The sequence below is a fragment of the Emiliania huxleyi genome, assembly GCF_000372725.1.
Source record: "Emiliania huxleyi CCMP1516 unplaced genomic scaffold EMIHUscaffold_43, whole genome shotgun sequence".
NCBI classification, from domain to species: domain Eukaryota; phylum Haptophyta; order Isochrysidales; family Noelaerhabdaceae; genus Emiliania; species Emiliania huxleyi.
The window spans coordinates 169,809-192,999 of NW_005198751.1; the positions used below are offsets into that span (position 1 = coordinate 169,809).

Consider the following 23,191-nt stretch of genomic DNA (forward strand, 5'->3'; position numbering starts at 1 on the left):
CAGCGGCGCAAAGGGAGCCGCCGCCGCTTTCAGCCGCCGCGTCTGCTCCGGGGGGCGCGGACGGCACCCGGCGATGGCGGCGCGGCGGAAGGGCCCGCGCGAGCTCGAGGGCGCCGCTGCCGTCGGCGGGAAGCGGCACGGGTAGGCGTGCAGCTTGAGGCGGTCGAACTGGAGCGCGTTGGCGAGCCGGCCGATGACGCCGAGGGGCGCCGCGGCTGCGGGCCCCGGCTCGGCAGCACGCAGACACGGAGGCGGCGCCGTCGCGAGCAGCAGCGCCGCCTCGGTCTCGAGCAGCAGCTCGTCTGACCACGGCGCGCCCGCCGCCGCCGCGGATTCCGAGCGGAGCGCGAGCTCCTGGAGGAGGGTCTCGCGATCCGGCACGAGGCACGCCAGCGTCGTGCCGCTCTCCCCTCCCCCGGTGGCGCGTCTCGCCGCAGCCTCCGCCTCTGCCTCTGGCGACCGCCGGTCCGAAACTTCGACCGGCAGGCAGCCCTCGATGAAGCGCTTCTCGCAGAGAGCCCAGAGGGCGGGGTTCGAGCGCAGCTGCAGCAGCGGCAGTCGACCGGCCTCGACGCAGCGCAGGAAGCGGTTCGTCTCCGCGGAGTACGGCAGCGCGAGGTCGACATCCTCGATGAGCAGATGCGTCGGCAGCAGCGTCAGCCGCAGGCACTCTCCGCGGCGCGGCGCAGCGGCTGCGAGACGCCCATTAGTGCCGCCGCCGTTGGAGGGCGAGGCGAGCTTGCTCGTGGACGAGCTGGATTCGCGCAGCCGCGCTTCCAACCTCTGAAGCATTGCGCGCGCGGCCGCCTCCTCGCGGTCGGGTGTCTCATCGTCCTCCCAAGAATGCGACAGCGCGCCGTTCGCCGTGGCGATCGACGGCTGACGCGGGCGGACGGCGTCTCGCTGTCGCTGGGCGAGCGTGCGCAGCTGGCGTCGCTTGAGGCCAAAGCGCAAAGGCTTCTGGTCCGACATGGGGCCAGGCAGGCTGGGAGAAGAATTCGCGCGTTCGGTTTACTTGGTAAAGGCATTGGGGTCACCCCTCGTTTGGCGTGTCCGTTGTATTTATTTATTTATTAGGCATTGGGGTCTAGATTCGGAGCGCTCGCCGAAAAGAGGAGTACGACAAAATAGCGCCCGTGATTGCCTGCACGCTGCCAGCACTGACGGACTCCATACCCGAAAGAAAGAGAGGGGAGCTTGCAGGAGAGGTGACGAGTGAACTACAGGCGCCTCCCTCTCTCTCCGGCTGCGCGCCTGACCGGTGCGGCCTCCGAGTCGGCGTCTAGCGCGCGCGATAAGGTTTTTGCTCGCCTTCCCTGGGACCCCGTGTTGCGTGACTCTGTGCGATTTCGGGTCCGGGGTTGTGCGTTTACGTGAACTACAGGTAGTGGGGAAGGCAGCCTCGATCGCCATACAGACATGGGTGCGAAACAACGACAAGACCAAGGCACGGGCAGAGGAGCGAGAGACGAATTTTACCCGTGGTGCACCTGTGTTAGTGCCAGTGCGCGCCAGTCCCGAGAGAGTGGCGAGCTCCCTCCAACCCACCCGCGCTAGGTCTCGGGTTTGACGCATGGGGTCACTCCCGCGAAACTCGGGAACTAGCCGGGGCAGTCGGAGAAGGGGCAACTCCGTGCACTGACGGTCGGCCGCCAGAAAACACGCCTGCGTGGATCGCGTCACACCAATCCTCGCTACCCAACGCGGCCAAAGGATATCCACCTCGAGAACCTCGAGAGAGAGAGTGTTACAGTTGTTGTCCCAGTCCCGTGCCCAGTGTCGTGCGAGAGAAGAACATAGGATGGATAGGGCGCCTGTTCACGGCATGGAGGGTGAGCCACGATGAACGTTAATGAACGTAGAGCCGAACGAGAGGAAGCCGGGGAAGACGACTCCGAGGAGGACGAAACACCAGTGGTAATCCCGTCGTCAGCTGTCACGATGCACCCGAAGGGGACCCCAGCGCCGACATCATCCGTGAAGGCACAAGTGTTCGAAGAGAGAGTGGACCTGAGCAACGACATGACTTGGAGGCAAATGATCGGAGTGGGAGTCAGAAATGTGGTCCTTGCGCGAGGGGAGCTCGATAAACTCCAGGGGCCAAATTATGCCGCGAGGAGGGCGGAGTTACGCAGAGAGGCGAGAGAAGCAGCGAGAGCAAGGCAGACGGCAGCGGCGTCTCAGAATGAGGCCGAGGAGAGCGATGAGTCAGAGGGTGAAACAGCAGGAGTACGAGAGAGAACGAGGACGAGAGTGGGAAGAACGAGAGGTGGCATGAAGGTCGCTGGACGCTGCGTTATCCATCGCGTCCGAGTTCTCCAGCTGATCGTTGGTTGTATTTGTTGATTGGTCCTTTAAATCTCCTGGGTTGGCGTGCCCCGAGAGCTGCGTCTGGAGCTCCCGAGGCACATCGCCACACGACCCCGGCGTCGGCGCTCAAACAGGCCCGAGGACAGGACACTCCCTGTCCACACATACAATCAGAGAACACTCGCGTGCAAGGGAAGAGGAGGGTGGGTCACGCGAGATTGCGCACGACTCGGACGATGGGGTTGAGCAAGCAGCCCGAGAAGCTGCGAGCCGACGGCGACGCGCTTTCGGCGTTTACGTGATATGCTTGCTGTTCCCCTCTCCTCACGTTGTTGGATAACCTACATAGCCGCTGCGCGGCTATCTCCGATTATCCATCGCGTCCGAGTTCTCCAGCTGATCGTTGGTTGTATTTGTTGATTGGTCCTTTAAATCTCCTGGGTTGGCGTGCCCCGAGAGCTGCGTCTGGAGCTCCCGAGGCACATCGCCACACGACCCCGGCGTCGGCGCTCAAACAGGCCCATCGCGCCGGCTGCCGGAGTGGAGTCCCAGGTTGTCTCATAAAGGCCCATCGACAAATTGGGGTCGCCGCCCGGTAGGAGGTGGCGGCCGTAGCTGCCCCGGGCGTGTAGTTGCTGCTCCAATCGCACATCGATCCCATCGCATGTGGCCCGAATGCTCAAATTGAACGTCTCGCAAGCTGTGGCAGGGCGATCCTCCCTTCGGTGGAAGGGAGATCTCTAGCCTCCTGACGAGGTTGCCCTCCGCCTGGCTGTTTGGCGACAGCGATTAACACCTCCGCAGTTGCGTCGGTCCGCGCCACAGGTAGAGACGTTGAGCTCGACAAATGTCGGAGCAGCAGGGGATGCGGTGCACCTTGGTACCCATGTCTGGTGTGGGGAGCCCGGTCGACCCTGCCCCCACCCCAAAACATGTTGCCTTCGCCTCGCGGCTCAGCGGTAACTGGGTGCACCTTGTTAGGTTCACGCCGGCCCAGCTCAGGTATGTCACGTTCACGCCGCCCCAGCTCTCGTCCAGTGCCAATTCCTGCAAGGGAACAGCCAGGACGGGCCCGCCACCGGCGGGCGGGCGGGGGGGGCGGGGCGAGGGCAGGGCGGGCTGACAGGGCGGGCGCCTGTACAGGCTCTGCTGCTCAGCTCCGCCACGCTTGTCATCTCGAGCTCTGTGATGCGTCAGAGGTCCATTACCTCCTCGCGCCCACCGCCCATGTAGGCTCGCTCGAGATGGCTCACAAGCCTCACAGGTGGCCACAAGGCCTCGATGGTGGCTGTCAAGCCTCGGCTTACCCAGACACGCCTCTAGCACCCTTTGGCGTACCGCTGGTCGCCACAGCGGTCGCCTCTTTGTGTTCGCCACGATGGGGTCGTCACACATTGTGGACGTCCGACTGTGTGGACGCCATGGCGCGGCCTTGGCCTCACGCCATGGACGCCACTGTGGGGCTCGCCTGGCGTTCTCGCCCGGTCGGCACCCTTGTGTCGGGACGCCACGTCGTGATCTCGCCCCTTGTGGTCGACACTGAGGTCGCCAACTGTGGACGCCAGCAGCTTACCTTTGGCTTGCTATTGGCATGCCTCTGGCTTGCCTCTGGAGGACTCGGTCATCCGTCCTCGGACAGCTCCAGCTGAGGCCCAATGCCTTGGCGGCGGCGGGTTGGGGAGCTGTCTCTCTGGGCGTCACGTTGCATACTGTCTTGCACGTGGCCCCAGTGGAGGTCTGCCCATGTGGGCCGGCCTCTTCCTTGCCGCACCAGTACGGTTCCTGCGCTGCCTGCATTGCAATCGACATTGCGGCGGCATGCGGCGGCATTGTGACGGAACGTCTGGGTGCGGCGGAACGTCGGCTCGAAAGGCCCATCGCCGACGATATGATGCGCCTGCCCCACTGGCGTGGGATCAGGGCGAGATGTCATCACGCGAGATTGCGCACGACTCGGACGATGGGGTTGAGCAAGCAGCCCGAGAAGCTGCGAGCCGACGGCGACGCGCTTTCGGCGTTTACGTGATATGCTTGCTGTTCCCCTCTCCTCACGTTGTTGGATAACCTACATAGCCGCTGCGCGGCTATCTCCGAAGAATTGGTTGAGAAACTGCGAAGAGAGATAGGAAGTGGTAGACGCCCGAGGGTGGGCGCGACGGCTAGCACCACACTCCTCTCCTTAAAATCCCTGTGTGGTGGCGGCGTGCCGTCCTCCCATCCCTCCCTTGGGTATGAGTTTTATTTCTTTTGTGTGTGTGTGGCAACGCGCGAGGGACGGAATGGCCACTGGGGCCACTGCTATCCCTCCAAATTTTTATTTCTTTCTTTACGAAATGCAAATGAAAGGTGAGAAGAGCCACATACATGTACTACTGCGAATGAGCGGCGGGCGCGTGGTGGATCATCCCCACTCACCCTTGTGTTTCTGCATCAACTACACTCTACTCGCCACCACCTCGGGTCCAGAGGTCCCAGCGGGAAGCGAGCGAGCCAGTAGTCGCGCCCGTAGTCGACCAGGAGCTCCTCGCCCGGCTTCACCTCGCGGCTGGTGCAGAACATGGTCGCGCCGTGTTCCGGTGAGAGCCCACTGCGCGGAGGCACGTAGAAGGAAGCGGTATTCGCGCGCCTCCAGGAGTGATTGATGTAGCGAAGCCACGAAGAGCGCGATGCGTCCTCGGCGTCTGTAATGTGGCTCTCGCACAGCGCGATGGCGTAGTCGCCGCTCGTGTCGCCCGCCGCTCTGCGCTGCACAAACTCCTCCGTCGGGAGCAGGTCTCCCGTGTACCATCCCACAAGCTCTCCGCGGCGCAGCCGCCGCCGCGCGAAGGCACCGCTGCCACGCCAGGCCCCGACACGCTTGATCTCAACATCTCGCCCTGGCCGGAGCCCGCCAAGGCTAACCAGCGGCGAGTAGTCGAGGGCGGTCAGGCGCCGCACAGCGAAAACCGAGCGATCGAGGAGGCCATGCGCCACGAGGCTTCCAGAGCTCGTCATGCCGGCGAGCACGAGGGCGGCCATGGCCGACCTCTCTCGACGAGCTGCGGCGGAGGTGTGCTGTCCTCTGGGCCGGCCTGTCACCACACACCCAAATCGCAGCGTGCCGAGGCGAGCGCTGCAAGACCAGACAGAGGCGAGCGCGAGAAAGAAGTCGCGCGCGTGGCGTGGGGCGGTTGAGCATCCCTCCGGGGGACCCTCTGCGCCGGGGAGGCGTTGTTGGAGGCTAGGACGCGTCCGTCGCCTTTTTCAAACTCGGGGTCCCACTCCGCTGCGCTCCGACCCGAATTTGGAGGGCCATGAAATTTAAGGTGTTGCTTGCTGCGCAAAAGGGGCGCACGCGCGCCGAGAGCTCTTTTTGGAGACCAGACCTTTCGATGGTTCATGCTTTCTATGTCTATCTATCATGCTTCATATGACACGACACGCGGTGGTGGGAGCTGGTGGAGCTGTCAGCTGATCGATCCAAGCGGGTGGGGAGTGGGGGGCATGGCTGGGCATGCAGGTCCGCCAGTCGGCCCGGCCTCTGACGTGGTGCTGCCGCTGCATTCGCTGAAGAAGAGAGGTGCGACGGCTTGATTTGGAGGCACTGGAGGCGAGGGTGGGGAAGGGAAGGCTGAGCCGGGCCGTGAGGGGCTGATGGCGCTGGCCAGCGCGGGGTGTGAGATGCCGTCGTCGTCGTATACTGCTGGCCCTCGCCCTCAGTTGCCAGGGCTGTGGGCTGCAGAATTGGCGTCTGTGGCGTCTACGCAGGCTCTGCAGCGTGATGGCTGGCGGGACTGCGAGGCCGGCGGCAGCGGAAGGAGAGGCTGGGCACGAGCCAGGAACAGGCTGGCCAGGTCCGCAGGTGGCTGCGCTCGGGCGAGGCGCGCGCGCACATGGCAGGCCGAGCAGGCTCGGCATATATGGTGAACCCCCGATGTCGCGATGGCGGTCCCGCTTTTCCGCGATCATTTCGTCCGTCCAATCGAAGGAAGCGCCAACGAAGCCTCGTTCTACGAGGGGAGCGACGACGAACTCTAGAAGCGGCCGCCGAGCCCTTCCCGCGGCGCAACCCTAGCAGCGCAGCGGGCAGGGCGGCTCGCGCAGCGCCCGCGCGATCGCGCACCGCGCCGCGCGCGCGCGAGCGAGCGAGCACACACACACACACACACACACACACACACACACACACACACCGACACACACACACACGCACACACACACACACACACACGCACACACACACACACACACACACCGACACACACACGCACACGCACACGCACGCACGCACGCACGCACGCACGCACGCACACACACACGCACGCACTCCCAGAAATACTGAGGAGCCGTGCAGTGCCTAGCTATATGTCTGTGTGTGCTGTGTGTCACACGTCACAGTGGTGGTGGTGCACGCCCTCCGTGCTCCGAGCGGGGCGGGGTCTGCCCGTCGGGTTGTTGCCCAAATCCCACCAGGGGTTGTCTGCTCTATTTATTTATTTATGTAGGCGTAAGAGGCCTTACACAGAGAGATGGCTGTGGGCGTGCCTCTATTCACTCGTCCTCCCCTAACACTCCTAGACACGTGTCTCAACGTCTCATTTGCGCGACTCAATTCAGCACGCACGACTCGTAGGTGGGAATCATGTACTTGATGTTGATGAAGGCGTCCTCGCCTACAGGCATGCACTCGTGTAAGCTTGGTCGCTTGCTCCGCCTGTGCCCACGCCCTTCTTGGCGGCGGCTGGCACCGCCATGCAGCTCAAACAGCTCGAGCGTCTCCGTGATGAGGTCTCCGAGCGTCTTTCGCTTGATCTGAGCGTAGTCGATGCCGTCGCCAAGGTTCTTGTTGTCGCTCTTGAACAGGTTGAAGATGGGCAGGATCTGGCGGTAGTACGGCACCAGCGCCTGCCCAAAACAGGGGAGGGATTGTCGGTTGCATCGAAAGCGGCGTTTGTCCGTGAAGGGCTGCGCGTGGGCGTCAAGGGGGCGAGGAAGAAAAGCCAGGGAAAGAAGGCGTGGCAGCGCAGGTGGGCAAGCGCAGGCACCTCGCCAATCATCTCGCCCGACACCACCATCTGCTGCAGCACCTTGAGGGTGGTGCAAATGACCTGCACGGAGCAGGGTGCAATGAAAAGCGTTTCTGCGCCTCTGCCCATTGACAGGCGCGCACCTGCCGGTCGCGAGTGTTGAGTGCGGTCTTGATCGGGATGATCAGCTGCGGGATGACCTATTCGACGACGCGGAGGTGACCGCCGGAGCGAGCGCGAGCCTCCGCCATGCAAGAGGGTAGGTGCCGGCAAGATCTTGGAGCCACCGTGCTCCAAGAGGTCAAAGATGCCCTGAATCGACAGGAAGCGGTACGGCTCCTCCTTCTCACGCATCCCGTCGAAGAAGATGGGCAGGTAGTGGTGGTAGTCCAGCTTCTCGATGTCAACCTGTGGAGTGGAGGGCGATCCGTCCAGCGTCACCCGAGCGCTGCAGAGGCTGCGCATGATGAGATGAGTTGTGTCGCGCTCCGCAGCAGCTTCGGAGCGGTCTCCTTGCAAGCCACGGAGGTCTCCCGCGCACCTTCCATCCGACGCGGTTGTGGCATCCGCGATGCTCGACTTGAATGGGCAGGTCGCCACGCTCGTAAAAGCGACGGAACTCGGTGTTTGGTGGATTTTCCCTCTGCTTGAAAGCGCCTGCAAGTCGTATGAGATTTGGTGTCGGTGATCCGGTTTCAGAGATGAAGGTTATCCACAGCCACTCGGCGCCGCAGGAGGGTGGGGACGGCTGCCCTCGATCCTCTGGCTTGCGGCAGACGGAGAGGGAGGAGGTCATGCCGCCATTTCCTGATCGCAGTAGTCACCGCCTTGAGTGGAGCGTCACGCGCGGGGGGGAGGGGGGAGGGGGGGAGGGGGGGGGGGGGCGTGATTTCGTCACCGGTGTGGCCCTTGAGGTGATCCGAGGCCGTGAAGTCCGACTTGAAGGAGTACCTGGTGATGTGGAGAGAGGACGAGCTGAAGTCGTTGGCTGGCGAGGCGGAGCTTGGTGGCGCTGGTGGAGCAAAGGAGAGGCGGCAGCGGTGACAAATAGGGTCGAGCGATATGAAAGGTAGGGTCGAGCGATAAGAAAGGGGCGGTGAGAGAGATGCAAGCAGGGAGCGTCCCGCGATACGTCCGATAGATAAGCTGGCTCTCACGTCATCGTCGCTGCATTGTACTCGGGCAGCGGCTCTGTCGGCTTCGAGATGACGTGGCCGCCAGCGCGGCGCGTGACGTCGCAGTCGTCAGTGCGATCAAAGCACGAGTTCGACTCGGCGTGCCTCGTTGAACCGCCGTCAGGTCGCCGGTACAGCTTTTGGCTCGCCCAGTCGTCCTGCAGCGCAGGGCGACGACTGGTCGGCCGTGGTAGAGCGAGCGCAGGAGCACGTGGATCCACAGCAGAGAGCAGAGCGTGGGCCAGAGAAGAAGGGAGTAAATGTAGGGGCTGAGAGGACGACGGCCTAGGTCTGCTGGCTACAGAGTAAGAAGGGACTCGAGGCTCTGCGCGTGCTGGTGCCTGGACGAGCGTGCTTGCGACAGAAAACACCATCTCCGCCGCCCAGCCTCCTGTGCGGGATGGGAAGAGGAGTGCTCAGCCAGAGTCGTGAGTCAGCTCGCGTGGGGCGGATGGTCAGAGCACTGTGCGCGCGCCGATGCTGGACTGCGGCGGTGTGTGTAACGATTGTGATGCAGAAGAATTTTTGTTTGTTGCGATTTTTACAATTTGAAATCAGAAAAAAATCCATGCCACCCGGGCCGCCCGGGCCGGACAAAGAGGGGACACACAACGGTCTGATAACGGTCCAAGTCGATGGCGGGTACCAACCAACCAGTACTCGTAAGTGATCTGTGATCTGTAAGGGTCCGCCCGCAGGCGCATTTTGTATACCGAGGCGGTGCCCGGTGCCGAGCGCAGGCAGAGCCCACAGGTCGGACCTTAAGACAGCATTGTAGATCCCTGGGCGAGGGTGATGGAGGGGGGGGTCCGGCGGCGGAGCACCCACCTCCTCCCGGCGTGCCGGGAGGCAGGATGTCATCCCCCGTTGATCCAGGCCGCCCCGTCGGGGGTAGACCGCTCGTCTAGCCAATCAGCCTTAAGCGAGCGGTCTGGCCGTTGGAATGGCCGAGTTTGGTGTGGGCTTGCGTCCTCGCCGAGTAAGTAAGTAAGTAAGTAAGTAAGTGATCTGTGATCTATCTGTAAGGGTCCGCCCGCAGGCGCATTTTGTATACCGAGGCGGTGCCCGGTGCCGAACCTGTCGGACCTTGAGACAGCATTGTAGATCCCTGGGCGAGAGGGTGGTGGCGATAGGTAGGCGTTCTGCTGCTAGGGGAAACCCGGAGCGCGGAGCTAACCCTCGGACGGAGACCCGTGTTCATAGTGGGGGAAATGGTGATTTTTGAATGAACGCCTCGCGCAAAACCACCGCTACCATGCCAAAGAAGACCCTTGTGGGCTATCCAGAACACCTAAGATCATGCCCTAGCTCTAAAGTGGGCCCGAGATACGCCAGCTAAACCCCGGATTTTTTCCGGCAGCGGGCCACACATGGCCGGCTACCCAAGCGGGTCGCACGGAGACACGGGAAGGCTGCCGCAAGCCGCCTCCGGGTGCAGGGGCCCGGCGCGGTGGGCGGGGGCAACGACCCGGTAGCTGGCCGCGCCTCTCCCCCCCGCCCGTCGCCGCTGCACCCCTTGCCGCGGCCCTCGTCGCTGCTGTAGCGACAACAGCCGCGGCACGAGGTCAGAACGCGGCCTCGGAGAGCTCGAGCGAAGGCGCCGACGGTGGCAGCCGTGGTAGTGGTTTATGGTAGAAGGATCCTGAGCCGTCGGGCACCACGCTCGACGTCGCCGATCAGCCGCACCTGTCGCGAGCGCCTGCGCGTCGGGCGCTGCCGGCTCGACCTCCATTTCCGGCGAGGTGTCGGGCGCGGCGGGCGGCTCCGGCGCCTCGGTGGCGACCGTGGGCTCGGTGGTCGCCTTGGGCTGCCTGTGGATGTTGTCGTTGGCTGATTTCTTATGCTTCTTGCCCGTTCGGCCGAGGCCTTTGTTGCGAGGCATCTCGGTACACGCGACGGCAGCACGACGTACGCGACGAGGACGGCTCCTTGATGGCGACCTGCAGCAGGACGGTGCGCATGTTAAGAGCGTGGTAGCGGACGCATCGGGCCTAGCCCGGGGCCGTGGCGTGTACCGAGAGGCTGGTCTACCGAACACTTTTGGTGCACACCTGCCCAGAAGAGCGGCCCGGAAAAATTTTCTTCGCAGGCGCGGCAGGACGCGGCCGAGTCGCCGAGGCTTCCGCCGCAGAGGATCGACGCGCCGCCGCTGCAAATGAGGGAGCGGCCGCCGCCGGAGCTGCTGCCGGGAGGAGCGTTGTCGAGCGACGGGGCGGTCTCGAGGCGCGTTGGCGAGTGGCCGGATTGCTGCGCGCGGATGCTCGACACTGCGGCCGACTTTCGGCGGACGCGACGGAGGCTGCAAGAGCACTGCTTGAGAGCAACCCTGGCTTTGCAGCCAAGCATTCGGTGCGCCCGGTCAGTTGCAGGATCGCCCTACGGGCGGTGTCAGTCCCATTTGTGGCACTCCCTAGGTTCGCTCTCTCGCATCGGCCGTGGAGTCGGCGACCGCTGGAGCTGCTAAGGACACCGCTGGCGCTGCTAAGGACACACTGTCCGCGCGACCCCTACGCGACGTGACTCAGCAGGTGCGAGCACTCGGTCCCCATGGGGACGGGGGGGGGGGCTCTAGCCTGCACTTGTACTTGTACTTGTGAGATATAGGCGCTGCCACCTCTCCGGCTAGTGACGGTCAAGGAGAACGCGCAGGCCCCACTGAGCGCGAGGCGCGGCGTTGACGCCTCCAACCTACCATACCTCCATCGCAACCCGGCGGTGTGAGCGCTCACGGCAAGTCCGTCTTCGGCTTCGCCCAGCCTGACCCTCGTCTCGCCCACCCCACGGGGACCCCTGCGCTATGAGAGCCGCATATCTGCTCCCACCTTTTCCAGATTCCAGTCAGTCTCCCCTCTATACAGCCTCTCTAAAGCTGTACCTCTAGAACCTTCCTGATCCTGTGTTGCTCTAGCTCTACTCTCTAGGAGCCGTATCTCTCTGAGTACTGTGAATCTGACGTAAAGACTCTCGCCCGCGGGAGCGAGCCGAGGTGCATGTGGTCTCTCTCTCAGGTGTGACTGTGTTGTGTGTAATAGACATGCAAACGAAGAAAAGCGGGCACCCTCACGTAGAGCCACTGTGCGCGATAGACAACATAGTGAGCGCCCCCGCGGCCTGAGCCCGGTAAGCGCGATAGCCGATAGACGTAGTCAGGGCGGAGGTCAAACTCTCCAGACTGCATGGGACGATGAGAGATGCTCTGTGCATAGTCACAGTCAGTACGTATGGTATCATCTCAGCTCGTCTCGCTACGCAAGTCCCTTCTCCTTGGACGGCGGCGGCGCCGTCGCCGGTGACTCCGCGAGCGCCTCGCCCGGCGCCGGCAATCGGTGCGGCTGGATGTAAAGGGACTGCTCCCCGCCGGACGGCGGTCGGGAGGCCTTGGCGCTGTGCTCCCTCTTGATGCTGCGCTCCTGCCGTCGCTCGAGCGCCAATTCGCGTTCGGTCGAGACGCGGGCCTCGGCCGAGCCGCGGGGCTCGGACGACGTCGACGCGACCGTCGCCCGCGGGACGACCGCCTCGGGGTACCCCTCCTCCCCCCGCCACACCCAGGCGCTGAACGCCGCCTCTGTGGCCTCCATCTGCTCCGTGTAGCCGAGGTCGGCGAGGCCGGGCGGGAGGGGCGCCACGACGACGCGCGCCTCCGTCTCCTCCCGCGGCGCCGACGAGTCCGCCTCCGCCTGCCCGCCGCCGCCGCCTTCGCAGCCCGGCCCGAGCAGCGCTGCGTGCACCGCCTTGGTCGCGTACACCTGCGCGCGCAGCGAGAGGAGCTGCACGGGCTCCTTGAGGCCCATCCCGCCCAGGGAGAACAGCTCCGCGTCGCTCGCCGCTCGCTCGAAGGCGGACGGCTCCCCGACCAGCGTGAGGAGCACCGACCCCCTCCGGATCTCCTTGAGCTCGATCTCTGCGTGCGTCGCGCCGTACCGGCCGCGCAGCTCGTCCGCGAGCGCCTCGCCGTTGGCGCGCGTGATCTCGAAGCCGTCCCGCTCGAAGAGGACGATGCGCCACACCGCCGTCAGCCGGTCGATCTCGAGGTCAGAGTCGCGGAAGGAGGAGAGGCCGCACTTGCGCCGCAGGTAGCCTCGCAGGTGCATCTTTGCGCGCGCGAGGCTGTCGGAGTCCTCGTCGGGCGAGGCGAGGGCGGGGAGCTCGAGGGAGAGGCAGAAGGGGAAGCGGGTGCTGTCGTACAGCTCGGGCACCTATCGCCGCAATCATGACACGCTCAGCTACATCTCGGCTATAGCTCGGCTACAGCACGGCTACAGCTCAGGGCACCCCGGCGGCGACCAGCCGGATCCCACTGCTCACCACGCAACTCTCCCCGCCCTCGGACTCGTCCGGGTCACGCAGCGTGAACTTTTGCGAGCGGGCGGGCCCGCCGTCGCGCGCCACGACCGGCTTGGTGTCGGCCGTCACGGCGAAGCGGCCGGCCTCGAAGGCGTCGCGGTCGGAGCGGCCGAGCAGAAGCGAGAGCCAGACCGCCTCCCCGAAGATGCGCGCCGCCTCGTCCTCGACGCGGCTCCGCCAGCAAAAGATGCGCGCGCCGCCGCGCGCGTGCAGCGACTTTGCGAGCGAGGCGGAGTGGCACGCGTTGAGGACTGCGCGCTCGAGGCAGGCCGGCGCGGCGAGGACGACCGGCTCGAAGGTGACGACCTCGGGCCGCGCGCCGCGCACGAAAGTGGCGCAGCCCTTGCGCATGTGGCTGGCCATGTGCAGGTGCCTCACGCCGCGCAGGACTGCGGACAGGTCGCCCGCCGCCGGGTTCTCGTGCACTGAGACGGGGCCAGGGAGCAGCTCCTGGAGCGAGTCCACCTCGGCCCTCGCCTCGGGCAGGCTCGCGCCGGCGGTCACCGAGATGATGACCGTCGGCCCAGAGTTTTGGTTTGCGCTCTCTGCAGCAAAGGGGCCCGGAGAGGGGCGCTCGGAAAAGGAGGTGGCGAGGCTGGCGGAGAGGCTCGAGTCAGAGCCGGAGAGGTCGGTCGAGGTGGACGAGTCGCCAGAGGCCTTGCGAGATACGCCCCCCACGGCGGAAGTCTCTGGCAGATCCCTCTCGTGAAGCTGCCGAACAAGTCGCTCGAGGTCGCTGTATGCCGCCCCGCTGATCACCGGGGGCGCATTCCAGTCGGCCGGTTTCTTTTTGATGGCGACGCACGCGCTCCGCTTGGCGCTGCCGCTGGTCGAGCGGCTCGAAACGGTGGCCGAGGCGCTCAACTCTGAGCTGGTCCGGGCCATGCCGGGACGCTCTTCCTTCGCCTTGACCTGCCCAGCCCAGAGCGATGGCATCGAGAGGTTCTTCCAAAGAGGCATGGCAAAAGGCCCGGGCACAGACACTGGTCGTTCCTGACAAGCAAGGGCGTGCCTTGTACATCTGCTCGGTTTCCTGTCTTTTTTTGTGCATGTGACCCCTCGATCGTCTCGCCCTCCCTCGCTGGTGTGTTCATTGGGGGGGGGTCATAACAAACACGGTAGAGGATCGAGGTGCACGCTGCCGAAGCAGTGTCGAGAGAGAGGAGAGATTGTTGAGTGTCGTACCGAGACAAACCGCAAACAAACAGAGAGAGATTTTTAGCAATACCAAACAACTCTAACACTCACACGTAATTTGGGGCCTGGAGCCCTGTTCACGCGCGCGCGAGACGTGCAGACAGGGTTGCCAGGTGAAGAGCGAATGGCGCGGTTCACGCCTCGCACAACAGAGAGAGAGATGCGCTCTGCATGGTGGGACATAAAAGAGAGCGAGTACTACTTGGGCGAGTAGGCCGTGCGGTCGACGCTGCCGCGCGCGACTTTGCGCGCGAGGCGGCGCAGCTTGAGAACGGCGGGGTGGGCGAGAAGCCGCCGCCGAACGTCTCGTGGAGCAGCAGGTTGAAGTTGTTGCGCTTGACAAAGATCGCGTCGTGGTAGAAACCGCGATGCGCCTTGACGTAGCCGTGGCCGGTCTTGTGGGAGAAGGGTTGGCCGGGCAACAAACACCTTGGAGCACTTGGAGTGCAGTCGGCAACCTCACATCCAGGGCCGGTGAGCTGAGAAGCGCATCCAGCGGGCCGGATGATCGGCATCGGGCTACGGGCTAGAGAGCCCTGACCCCTAGCTAGGGGGGGGGGCGCGCATTCGCAGGGCAAGGGCCTTAAAGTAAACACGGGTCTCCGAGGGTTAGTTCTGCGCTTTGGGTGTCCCCTAGCGGCGGAACGCCCCCTCTACTCGGAGCTAAAGAATACTCTCCGAGGGTTAGCCCCGCGTACCAGGTTTCCCCTTAACTGCAAGGACGCCCCCTCTACTCGGAGCTAGTGGACACGGACACGACACCTAGTGATACGAGAATACGTACCGCCCCCACGCAACTACTCGACGATAATACGAGAATACGCAGCTGCGAGACGCCTATAAAGAAACAGCGAGGTAAAGTTCGGCGGCTCTGATAAACCGAAAGTTGTCGTAAAACGCGGGCGAAAGCAAAGCAGAGGGCGGGCGCTTTCTGCCGCAGCGATGCCCGCAGCCTGTCGAGCAGCTTCCGCGGCGCACATGCGCCGCGGGGTTGAACGACAGCCGCGCCTCTCGAGCCACCCGTGCCACGCGCGGCGACGCGCACCCTGCGCGCCAGTCGGCGCACTGGCAGTACTGCACCAGCCAGCACGGCGTGGAGCAATGCATCCAGGGCATTGTGTTGGGCGCCAGCCAGCATGCCTCAGCAAGCAAGGGTGTATCTGCTCGGATTTGCAGGTGTATTTTATTCTCCGGCATCATGCAAAAACCTGACCGGCCCCTGCCCTGCCCCTACCTACCTACCTACCTACCTACCTTACTTATGGGGAACTAAAAAAGAAATCACGGGCTGGGTGAAGGTGGGGTACTATACCAACTAAAGTGAAGAGAATTAAAAATCTCCCCCCTAAAGTGATGGCTGGTGGTACTATCCTGCAACCACAGTCCTTCCTGTGACATGGCAGGCCACTCTCAAGCCCTACAAGCACCAGATCAAGAGAGAGAGATTTTTATTAACCAACAAGAAATCACGACTCTCACAGTGATTTGGGCTCGGCAGCTTGTTAGCCCTCAGCCGAAGCTGGGGCCGGTCCCGTAGCCGAGAGAGCCCGCGCCGATGAGTTTGACGCGGTCGGGGGGGCCTGCGGAGAGGCCAGCGAGGTGGCGATCGCTGTACTTCATGGCGCCCTCAAAGTGGGGCTGGCTGACAAGCCAGAGGTCGATACTCTGGACGACCCATAGGATGCCACGAATGCCTGAAGGAGAGGGAGGCGAGGCCAGAGGCAGGCTCAGCTGCTCTCGGGTGATCCCGCTTTGGAGGCTGAAGGACCCGATGGTCCTGTCACATTCGCGTTCCGAGTCGTGGGGGTAGAAGAATTCGAGTAGAAATCGAGTCAGCACTTCCTTGTAGTACAGCGGACTGCCAGGCTCACCGGCAGCATCCGCAGGGAGGCAGCATATGAGGCACCAGTTTTCTGGAGAGCTCAGCAGCTGCGGCCGCGGTGGCAGAGTCGGCCGCGGTTCGAGCGAGCAGCTTTTGGCTGCGGGTTCGAATCGCGGAAGGCTCATGCCCTCGCGGAGCGACGCGGGTCGCGCGGCGTGCGCGTGTGCGAAATGCGACAAAAGACGAAAGACGCCAGGCGCCTGAGCGCTGTACGCCTGAACTTTTGTCGCCGCAATCGCCACCGCCGCCATCCTGACGAGCAGCGCGAGCGCGCTCGTCGGCGGCCAGCCGTCGCGGGCCGGGCCGAGCCCGGCCTCAACCGGCCGCGCCGCCGCAGCAGGCCCGGAGGCCCACATGGCGGCCGACCAGCTGATAAGGAGCTCTCTCTCTTCTTTCCAGATCAACGACTTGGGGAGGGTTGACATCGTGATTTGCGCGGAAAATTTCTTTTTCTGCTGTGAAAATTCCGGCGTGAGAGAGGGGAAAACCCGACGGGAGGGCCCAGACCCTACCCTACCTACCCCGGCATGATGCCCGGCCAAGCAAAAATAAAACACACCTGGGATTTGCTGTCTTTTTGTGCAGGTCAAGGCTGTTCTACCAGTACCAGATGAAGGACAAACAAGGTGCGCAACAAGCTAGCATCCTTTCAGCTCTCTTTGATCGAAGCAAGAAACAAGAAAATGACCAAAAAAGAAAACGAAGCACATTCACACATACAATGGCTCTCATCATCAGAGCGCTGTCCTTCGCCGCCTGCTGCGTCGCCGTCGCGGGCTTTCGCGTGCCGGCGGCGGTGGCGCCGGCCGCGCCGAGTCGCACCGCCTCGACCCGCGCCGTCGTGCTCAGCGAGGCTGAGTGCGCGATGATAGACCTCTCGACTGATGACCCTGTTCGGGTGGCTCAGATCATCAAGGGTGCACGCTCACACCGCTGCCGCCCACGCCGCTGCCGCCCACTCGCGCCACCACCCTACCCATCCCTCACGCCACCGCCGCCGCGCACCGACCTGCTCACGCCACCGGCGCTGCGCACCACCATCACCACCAGGCGCGTGGATGGAGGGCGGCGTCAAGCGCGGCCTGACGGGGAGCGTGCTGGTCCCCGCCGAGAACACGGTCACGATCGTAGCCAAGGGGCCTCGCAAGCGGCTCGACTCGTTCGCCGACTGGCTCGAGACGACCTCGCAGCTGGTGTCGAAGGTGTCCATCGGCGAGGCGTGCGCTCCGGAGGACGTCGAGCTGACGAGCAAGTTCGAGATCGCGGCGGTCGACCCCGCGCTGAGCACGCCGTGGCGCGAGTATCTCACCCAGGCCCGCCCGCGTCTCTCCACACCCACCCGTGCCGCGGCGGAAAAGATGCGTGGCCGCCACTCTGCTCTCAGGCGACCATCGACGTGAAGAGTGCGGCGGGCAAGACGCACTCGAGCGACGAGGGCCTCGCGTGACGCGTCCTGCGTCGTCCTGCGCCGCGACCTGCGATTTTTGCACACACCATTGACTCATTTGTTTTGCCCTTGCATGCCGGTGAACACATATTCGATATTGATATGCACATGCACAGTGTTTGCGCTGCATCGTGCATGCAGTCTCATGGTGCCCTGCGCCTGCCGTGTGCTCCGCGGCTTTGAATAACGACACAATACATTGCGTGGCGCGGCGTGATGGGGTTGGGGCATCCATGGCGACACTAAAGCACGCTAAACCTAAAGGTCAAAGACTGAGGAGAGACACACACCGCCCGCGGCACCATACATGACCCCGCGACATAAAAACGGATTCGGCGATTGGGGCCGAGCGTTTTTGATCTCTCGGTCTGTGGGGGGCCGAGCCGCCTCGGGGTGGCGGGCGGGCGGGCGTTTTGAAAAACAGAAAACAGAAAACAAGGGGGGGGCCGGGGCCCCAGGCCCCCCACTGGGACTCTGGGAGTAGAAAAATACGCCCAAGGCGCAAGGGGGCCAAGGAGGCGGCGCGGGGAAGCAGCATCAGGTGAGAGCAGGAAGGATGGCGTTTAGGGTCGGCTTTGAACAAGGGTTTCCAGGTTTTAGATCAGTATTGGTGTCGGCACACATCCCCACATGAGGTCAGCGGCGCGCAGTGCCTCTCTCGCAGGCTGATTTTGGCTGTTTTCGAGCTTTGTTTTTGTTTTCAGACTAGGGGGCCCGACCCCCTCAGAGGCGGCGGGCGGGCGCCCACACGGGGGCTAAGCGGCCGGGGGCGGCGCGGTGTCTAGGGCCGCATCAGCACGTGAAGTTCAGGGCGGAGGGTTCGAAGCTCGGGGAGATGCCGGCACTCCCGGCGCGCTGGCGCCATTGCGCATTGGCTGCGCGAGTGGCTCGGTGAGGTTCTTGCGGTGCGCACCGACCTGGTGAGTCGGCGGACGCACAGGAGCGGCCCAGCGGTGCGGAGCCGCCCGTACGACGGCTTCGCTCTAGCCGCTGCGGGACACGCCAAGCTCTGTCAGCTCGAGCAGCTGGGAGGTGCCGGGGCGGGGCCCGTCTGGATCAGCGTGCCACGCTGTCTGACGGGTTCACTCCAAGGGCGGCGCGACGGCTCGGTGCTAGCCGACTGCGTCGGCGGTGAGGACGAGATTGAGGGCGGGAGCCGGAGTGAGGAAGACGAGACGGGGCTACCGCATGCCGGGACCGAACTGATAGCTCGCCCCGTTGGGTGGAAGACTAGGTCTAGGCCTCTGGGAGGGAGACCGAGCGAGCACACATGAGGTGTAACCGTGTACGTGTGTGGAGTATGGCGTTGTGTGTCCGTGTTAGCTCCGAGTAGAGGGGGCGTTCTGCAGTTAAGGGGAAACCCGGTACACGGAGCCCTCTCGGAGACCCGTGTTTACTTTGCGGCCCTTTCCCTGCGAACGCGCACCCCCCAGGGCTAAGCGCGCAGTACGAGAAGCGGGTGCTGGGCTTAATGAATAAATAAGAATAAATAAAAAATAAATCGAGCAGTCATCTCCAGGAGAGATAGGCGACGCACGAACACAGAGGCACAGTGCGCACCCCGCCCCGCTCACAGGGCGTGTGCATCACACAGGCGTGGACTTCTGGGATTCCGATAGTGGCTGGTGTAATACATAAAACCCTCTACTGTGAGATTGAATAAACAAAGAATCATTGAAAATCAATAAATAGAGCAGTCATCTCCAGGGAGAGATGGGCGACGCACACGAACACAGAGGGACAGTGCGCGCACCCACCGACGTTCCATTTCGCATTATGTTTTCTCGCTCGCCGCGCGTGGCACATGGCACAACACGCAACGAATAAAGCAGCAGCTGAGAGCAAGAATAAATAAAACGGTCAAACTCTGCTCTGAGACGAGATGGGATTTAGGGACATGTGTCCCCGCCCTGCACGATCTTGGTGTGAGGGATCTTCAATCCGTGTCCCCTCACCCCTCGTCACAACCCGACACGAAAGAGCGGCAAGAGTTGGGGCTGCGGCTCTACGGCTGCGGCTACGAGAGGGGCCGCGGGGGGGTCGCGGGAGAGCCGCTGCGCCGCGTGGACGCGCCTACACCGCTCTTGCTCCGCTCGCCACCTATCTCGCAAAGGTCCAAAGCCATATCCACCACCTCTCCTGCACCTCCCCTCCGGCTCGTGTCCTCCGGCAAGTCCTTTCGCCGTATCTCGCCATCCGCCACCGGAAGTCCGAAGCACGCGGTGTATTCTTCTTATTTTGGCAGCCACTCCCAGCGCAGCACCCAGGGGCACTCTGGCCCACAGTGACGCAAGGATCCATGTCACGTGGAGGGGCGCAGAATTATTTTATGTATGTAAAAGAGGAATGCAGAAGATTGGACAGGGGAGGGACGCGTCCAAGGGGGGAACCAACGGAGGCTTGGGATTTTGCATCTCGGCTGCATCCATGGGCCAGGGAGGCGAATGTAGACAGTGAGCGGCTGACGTCCTCGCGGGCGTGGCTGAGTACAGCCGACACTACGTGCTGCGGCAGCCTGCGGAGTCGCAGGAGGCGCGGTGGAGCGGCTGCGCTTGGACGCGACGGCGAGGCTGGCCGGGCACGCTGTCGTCGAGAAAGGCACGCACGTCGAGATCCTGGGTTCGCAGAGGAGGGTTCGTGTGGATGCGGTCGAGTACGACGGCTACCCGGACGCCGAGCGTCTCCTCTCGTTAGAGGAAGAGACGTGGCTAGGCAGGTGACGCTCGGCGCCGGCAGCGCGGCCCCTAATACCAGCGGCGAGGCGAGCTCACTGGAGAGCGTGAGCCGTGGCGTGTGTGCGGGAGCCGCAGTGCGGAGAGAGCAAGCGCGAGACCGAGAGACGGTTCTCACTCACACCCAGAGCCATCCGCTTTCCGGCAAGCAGCATCTCGGGCTCTGTGTACGGCTTTATTGGCGCAGGCGCCTTATCGGAGGAATTCTCGCACGACTTCGAGCACATCGAGATTCGCGAGACGCAGCGGGTCGGCGCTCGCGCCGCTCGCCGCCTCCACGTCGTCGCCTGTAGAGATAGAGGGTCTTCTGGGAGGGTGCGTGGGAGGTCCCTTTCCTCTGTTTCGCGCGCCATCGCGGTCCGAATCGAGTTGCGTGCCGCCAGACTGCAATCGCGTCTGGTCGGAGCTCTCCCGCTCCTCCGCCGCCCCGCTGCTCGAAGGCAAATGGAACGGTGTCTGCTGCTGCGACTCCGCTCGCGCGGGCGGCATGATCGACCCGCTCGCGCCCTGGGAGGCCGCCGCAGCGTCTGGGTGCGACGGGTTCGCTCCCGCGCTGCTTCCAGAGCGGCCGGCAGCCGCGTGCTCGTTCGGCTGCCACTGCGTTACAGCCTCGTCGCCTGCCGCAGGGGAGCCACCGCCCCCAGAATCGTAGCTCTCCTGCCGCGGGCAGGGAGGGGCGGCTCGGGCAGGAGCGGGCGTGTGCGTGTGTGTGGGGGGGGAGGGGGGGTTGGTGAGGGTTTGTGAGGGGGGAAGCCCCCTCCCTTCGCGCTCCTGCGAGGGGTGGCTCCCCTCCCCTGCCATGTGGCTCCCCTCCCCCGCCGCCGCCGAGCCTACAGCGATGCGACTCGGACCCGTCGCTCTGCCGCGAAGCTAGCCCCTCTCCCCCTCCGCCTCCCCTCGCCAAGCCGCGTCTGCGTCCCGAGAGGCGGCTGCGTCTCGCCCCACTGAGAGAAGCCGCCCAGCGTGCCGACGCCCCAAAGCACGGACTGCGAGAACGGCGCCTGCGTCGCCGCGCCGCCCTCCGTAGACATGTCGGCCAGGGCGCCAGCCTCGCCGCCGCCGCCGTCGCCAGACGAGGCTGCAGAGGGAGGCTGCGAGGTGCGCGTGGGGTGGGCCTACCGATGGTCGGTACCGATAGGCGGAGGTGGTGTGCGATCGGCTGGAGGGGGGGGGTGGAGGGGAGGGTGGAGGAGAGGGCGCGGGACGGAGGGGAGGAGCAAGGGGGAGGGGGGGGGGGGGGGGGTGAGGGGGGGGGTGAGGGGGGGGGGGAGGGCAAGTTCCGCGCTCGCCGGGGTACATCTCGCCGGGGTGCATTTCGCCGGGCGGGATATTGATCTCGCCGGGCGGGATATTGATCTCGCCGGGCGGGATATTGATCTCGCTGGGCGGGATGTTGATCTCGCCGGGCGGGATATTGATCTCGCTGGGCGGGATATTGATCTCGCCGGGCGGGACCAGTGCACGCGGGCGCTCGAGCGGCAGCAACTCTCGGCTCTGTCTCTCGGCTCTGTCTCTCGGCTCTGTCTCTCGGCTGTCTCTCGGCTGTCTTCTCGGCTCTCTCTCGGCTCTCTCTCGGCTCTCTTCTCGGCTCTCTCTCCCGCCGGGCGGGAGATGCAGCAGCCGCTCGAGCGGGAGGTGCGGCGGGTCCGGATCGACGGGGAAGGAGGCGCACCTGCCGAGAGAGAGCCGAGATCTGGCCGAGATTGGGCCGAGATTGGGCCGAGATACAGCCCAGATTGGGGCCGAGATGGGGCGTTGGCGCGACGGGAGACAGGGAGGCAGCTGTGTGCGTGCGTGCGTGCGTGCGTGCGTGCGTGCGTGTGTATGTGTATGTGTGTGTGTGCGGATGAGAGAAAGCGCGGGGGCGGGAAGCCAAAGGCGCGCCCTTTCGGAGTAGCGCGAGCCACGCGCCGCACGAGCGCCTCCTGCGGCGCCTGCTGCGAGGCGGCCCCCCTGCTGGCGGCCCCCCTGCCCTCTGCTGGCGGGCGGGCGCAGCCGTGCTGCAGGGCGGCAAACTTGTCTCTGACAGCAGGCGCTTCCATCACACTCCTGCCGCGAGGGAGCGAGGTATTTGGAGGGAGCTCGCTCCACCCCGAGCACGCCACCCCCCCTTCCTTCCCCGCTCTCTCCAACGCCTCCCTCTCTCTTCTCTCCCTTCGCTCACCGAGGAGCGCCGAGCACGCCCGAATCATCGGCGCCCTCGTAGCGGAAGGCCAAGACCCGCATGTTGAACTGGCCGAGGACGTTGTTCACCATGATCTGGTAGTCCTCTTTTCCGGGCAAGATTATGGCGCCTGGAGGCACGGTAGCGAGGCCGTTGCCGGAGGAGTCATGCAAGCGGGGGCCTTTCTCTCCCGGGATATACTGTCCGTGCCGCCTTGGAGGCGCTCGAGTACGTTGGTTTGCTCAAAAGCAGCCACACAGCTCGCGTCGAGCACGGCTCCGATCGAGCGCGCCCCATCCGACAGCACACAATTCTGCGCACCGTCCTGCCGGGCACAAAGGTCGAGCACCTACGAGGACGCTGGGCCGTTGGACGGAATGCGTGCAATACCCTACCCCCGAACCAAAGTTGCCTGCACGTAGTGCGGCTGCACTGCAGCGTTTGGGGCCGCCATGACCGCTTTCTCTATCCAAGGGTTGTTGAGCATGCGCGCCATGGAGTGGTAGGCCCGGCAGCGCCATTTCCAGGATTAAGAATTCAAGAAGCGACTCACTCGTGGCACTGGGCACGGGACTGGCGCGCACTGGCACTAACACACCACTGGAGCCGGAGCTTGTTAGGAGAAGAATTCTACGAATACAAGCCCCTCTCACAGCAGACTGGCACGAACTAGCACCACAAAAGGCACAGCAGACAACGGCCCCTTATGGGCCGTCGAAGAGGCCGTCATACTCCTCCGGCCTCATGAGAAGAAAATACATCGGAGGCGCTATGCGCTGGTCTACCTACCTACCTACTTACCTGGTCTGTGAGAGGTTGACAGACGTGATCTGTGATCTGCTCCACCCAGTCGTTGGTCGGACTGTGTTTCGCCTTCCCATCAATGTATGTACCGTACCCGGCCGGGCGAGAGGCCGCGCTGATCCCACTCCTT

At 63.9% G+C, this 23,191-nt stretch overlaps 6 protein-coding genes across 6 annotated transcripts in view; all 6 read right to left on the reverse strand.

The window, feature by feature from the left end:
* Nucleotides 1-972, reverse strand: part of EMIHUDRAFT_102730 (hypothetical protein) — a gene marked incomplete at both ends in the record, with an annotated part of 3,312 nt that extends 2,340 nt beyond the window's left edge. Inside the window, one exon of the mRNA XM_005769138.1 lies at nucleotides 68-972. Within this exon, the coding sequence (XP_005769195.1) occupies nucleotides 68-972 (905 nt within the window). The remainder of the gene's footprint in view (nucleotides 1-67) is intronic.
* A 3,768-nt stretch (nucleotides 973-4,740) lies between these two features.
* On the reverse strand, nucleotides 4,741-5,328 carry EMIHUDRAFT_210292 (hypothetical protein; the record flags this gene model as incomplete). Its single annotated transcript, XM_005769139.1, has 1 exon — nucleotides 4,741-5,328. One exon carries the CDS (start codon nucleotides 5,326-5,328, stop codon nucleotides 4,741-4,743), a length of 588 nt encoding a protein of 195 aa, XP_005769196.1.
* Nucleotides 5,329-6,897: 1,569 nt separating this feature from the next.
* On the reverse strand, nucleotides 6,898-10,373 carry EMIHUDRAFT_102732 (parkin-co-regulated protein; the record flags this gene model as incomplete). Its single annotated transcript, XM_005769140.1, has 10 exons — nucleotides 6,898-6,962; nucleotides 7,038-7,194; nucleotides 7,335-7,459; nucleotides 7,604-7,724; nucleotides 7,858-7,973; nucleotides 8,141-8,143; nucleotides 8,215-8,267; nucleotides 8,474-8,649; nucleotides 8,863-8,882; nucleotides 10,178-10,373. 10 exons carry the CDS (start codon nucleotides 10,371-10,373, stop codon nucleotides 6,898-6,900), a joined length of 1,032 nt encoding a protein of 343 aa, XP_005769197.1.
* A 1,139-nt stretch (nucleotides 10,374-11,512) lies between these two features.
* On the reverse strand, nucleotides 11,513-13,844 carry EMIHUDRAFT_355975 (hypothetical protein). The gene is made up of 2 exons (XM_005769141.1): nucleotides 12,764-13,844; nucleotides 11,513-12,687 (listed from the first exon to the last, which is right to left on the reverse strand). The coding sequence occupies exon 2, from the start codon at nucleotides 12,580-12,582 to the stop codon at nucleotides 11,737-11,739; it is 846 nt and encodes a 281-aa protein (XP_005769198.1). The 5' UTR covers nucleotides 12,583-12,687; nucleotides 12,764-13,844; the 3' UTR covers nucleotides 11,513-11,736.
* Nucleotides 13,845-15,496: 1,652 nt separating this feature from the next.
* EMIHUDRAFT_355984 (hypothetical protein) lies at nucleotides 15,497-16,303 on the reverse strand. The gene has a single exon (XM_005769142.1). It carries the CDS (start codon nucleotides 16,268-16,270, stop codon nucleotides 15,542-15,544), a length of 729 nt encoding a protein of 242 aa, XP_005769199.1. The 5' UTR covers nucleotides 16,271-16,303; the 3' UTR covers nucleotides 15,497-15,541.
* Nucleotides 16,304-19,685: 3,382 nt separating this feature from the next.
* On the reverse strand, nucleotides 19,686-22,720 carry EMIHUDRAFT_436463 (hypothetical protein). Its single transcript, XM_005769143.1, has 9 exons — nucleotides 22,670-22,720; nucleotides 22,471-22,606; nucleotides 22,258-22,387; nucleotides 22,001-22,142; nucleotides 20,995-21,208; nucleotides 20,865-20,923; nucleotides 20,479-20,750; nucleotides 20,285-20,380; nucleotides 19,686-20,105 (listed from the first exon to the last, which is right to left on the reverse strand). Exons 1-9 carry the CDS (start codon nucleotides 22,709-22,711, stop codon nucleotides 20,024-20,026), a joined length of 1,173 nt encoding a protein of 390 aa, XP_005769200.1. The 5' UTR covers nucleotides 22,712-22,720; the 3' UTR covers nucleotides 19,686-20,023.
* Between the last annotated feature and the right edge of the window lie 471 nt (nucleotides 22,721-23,191).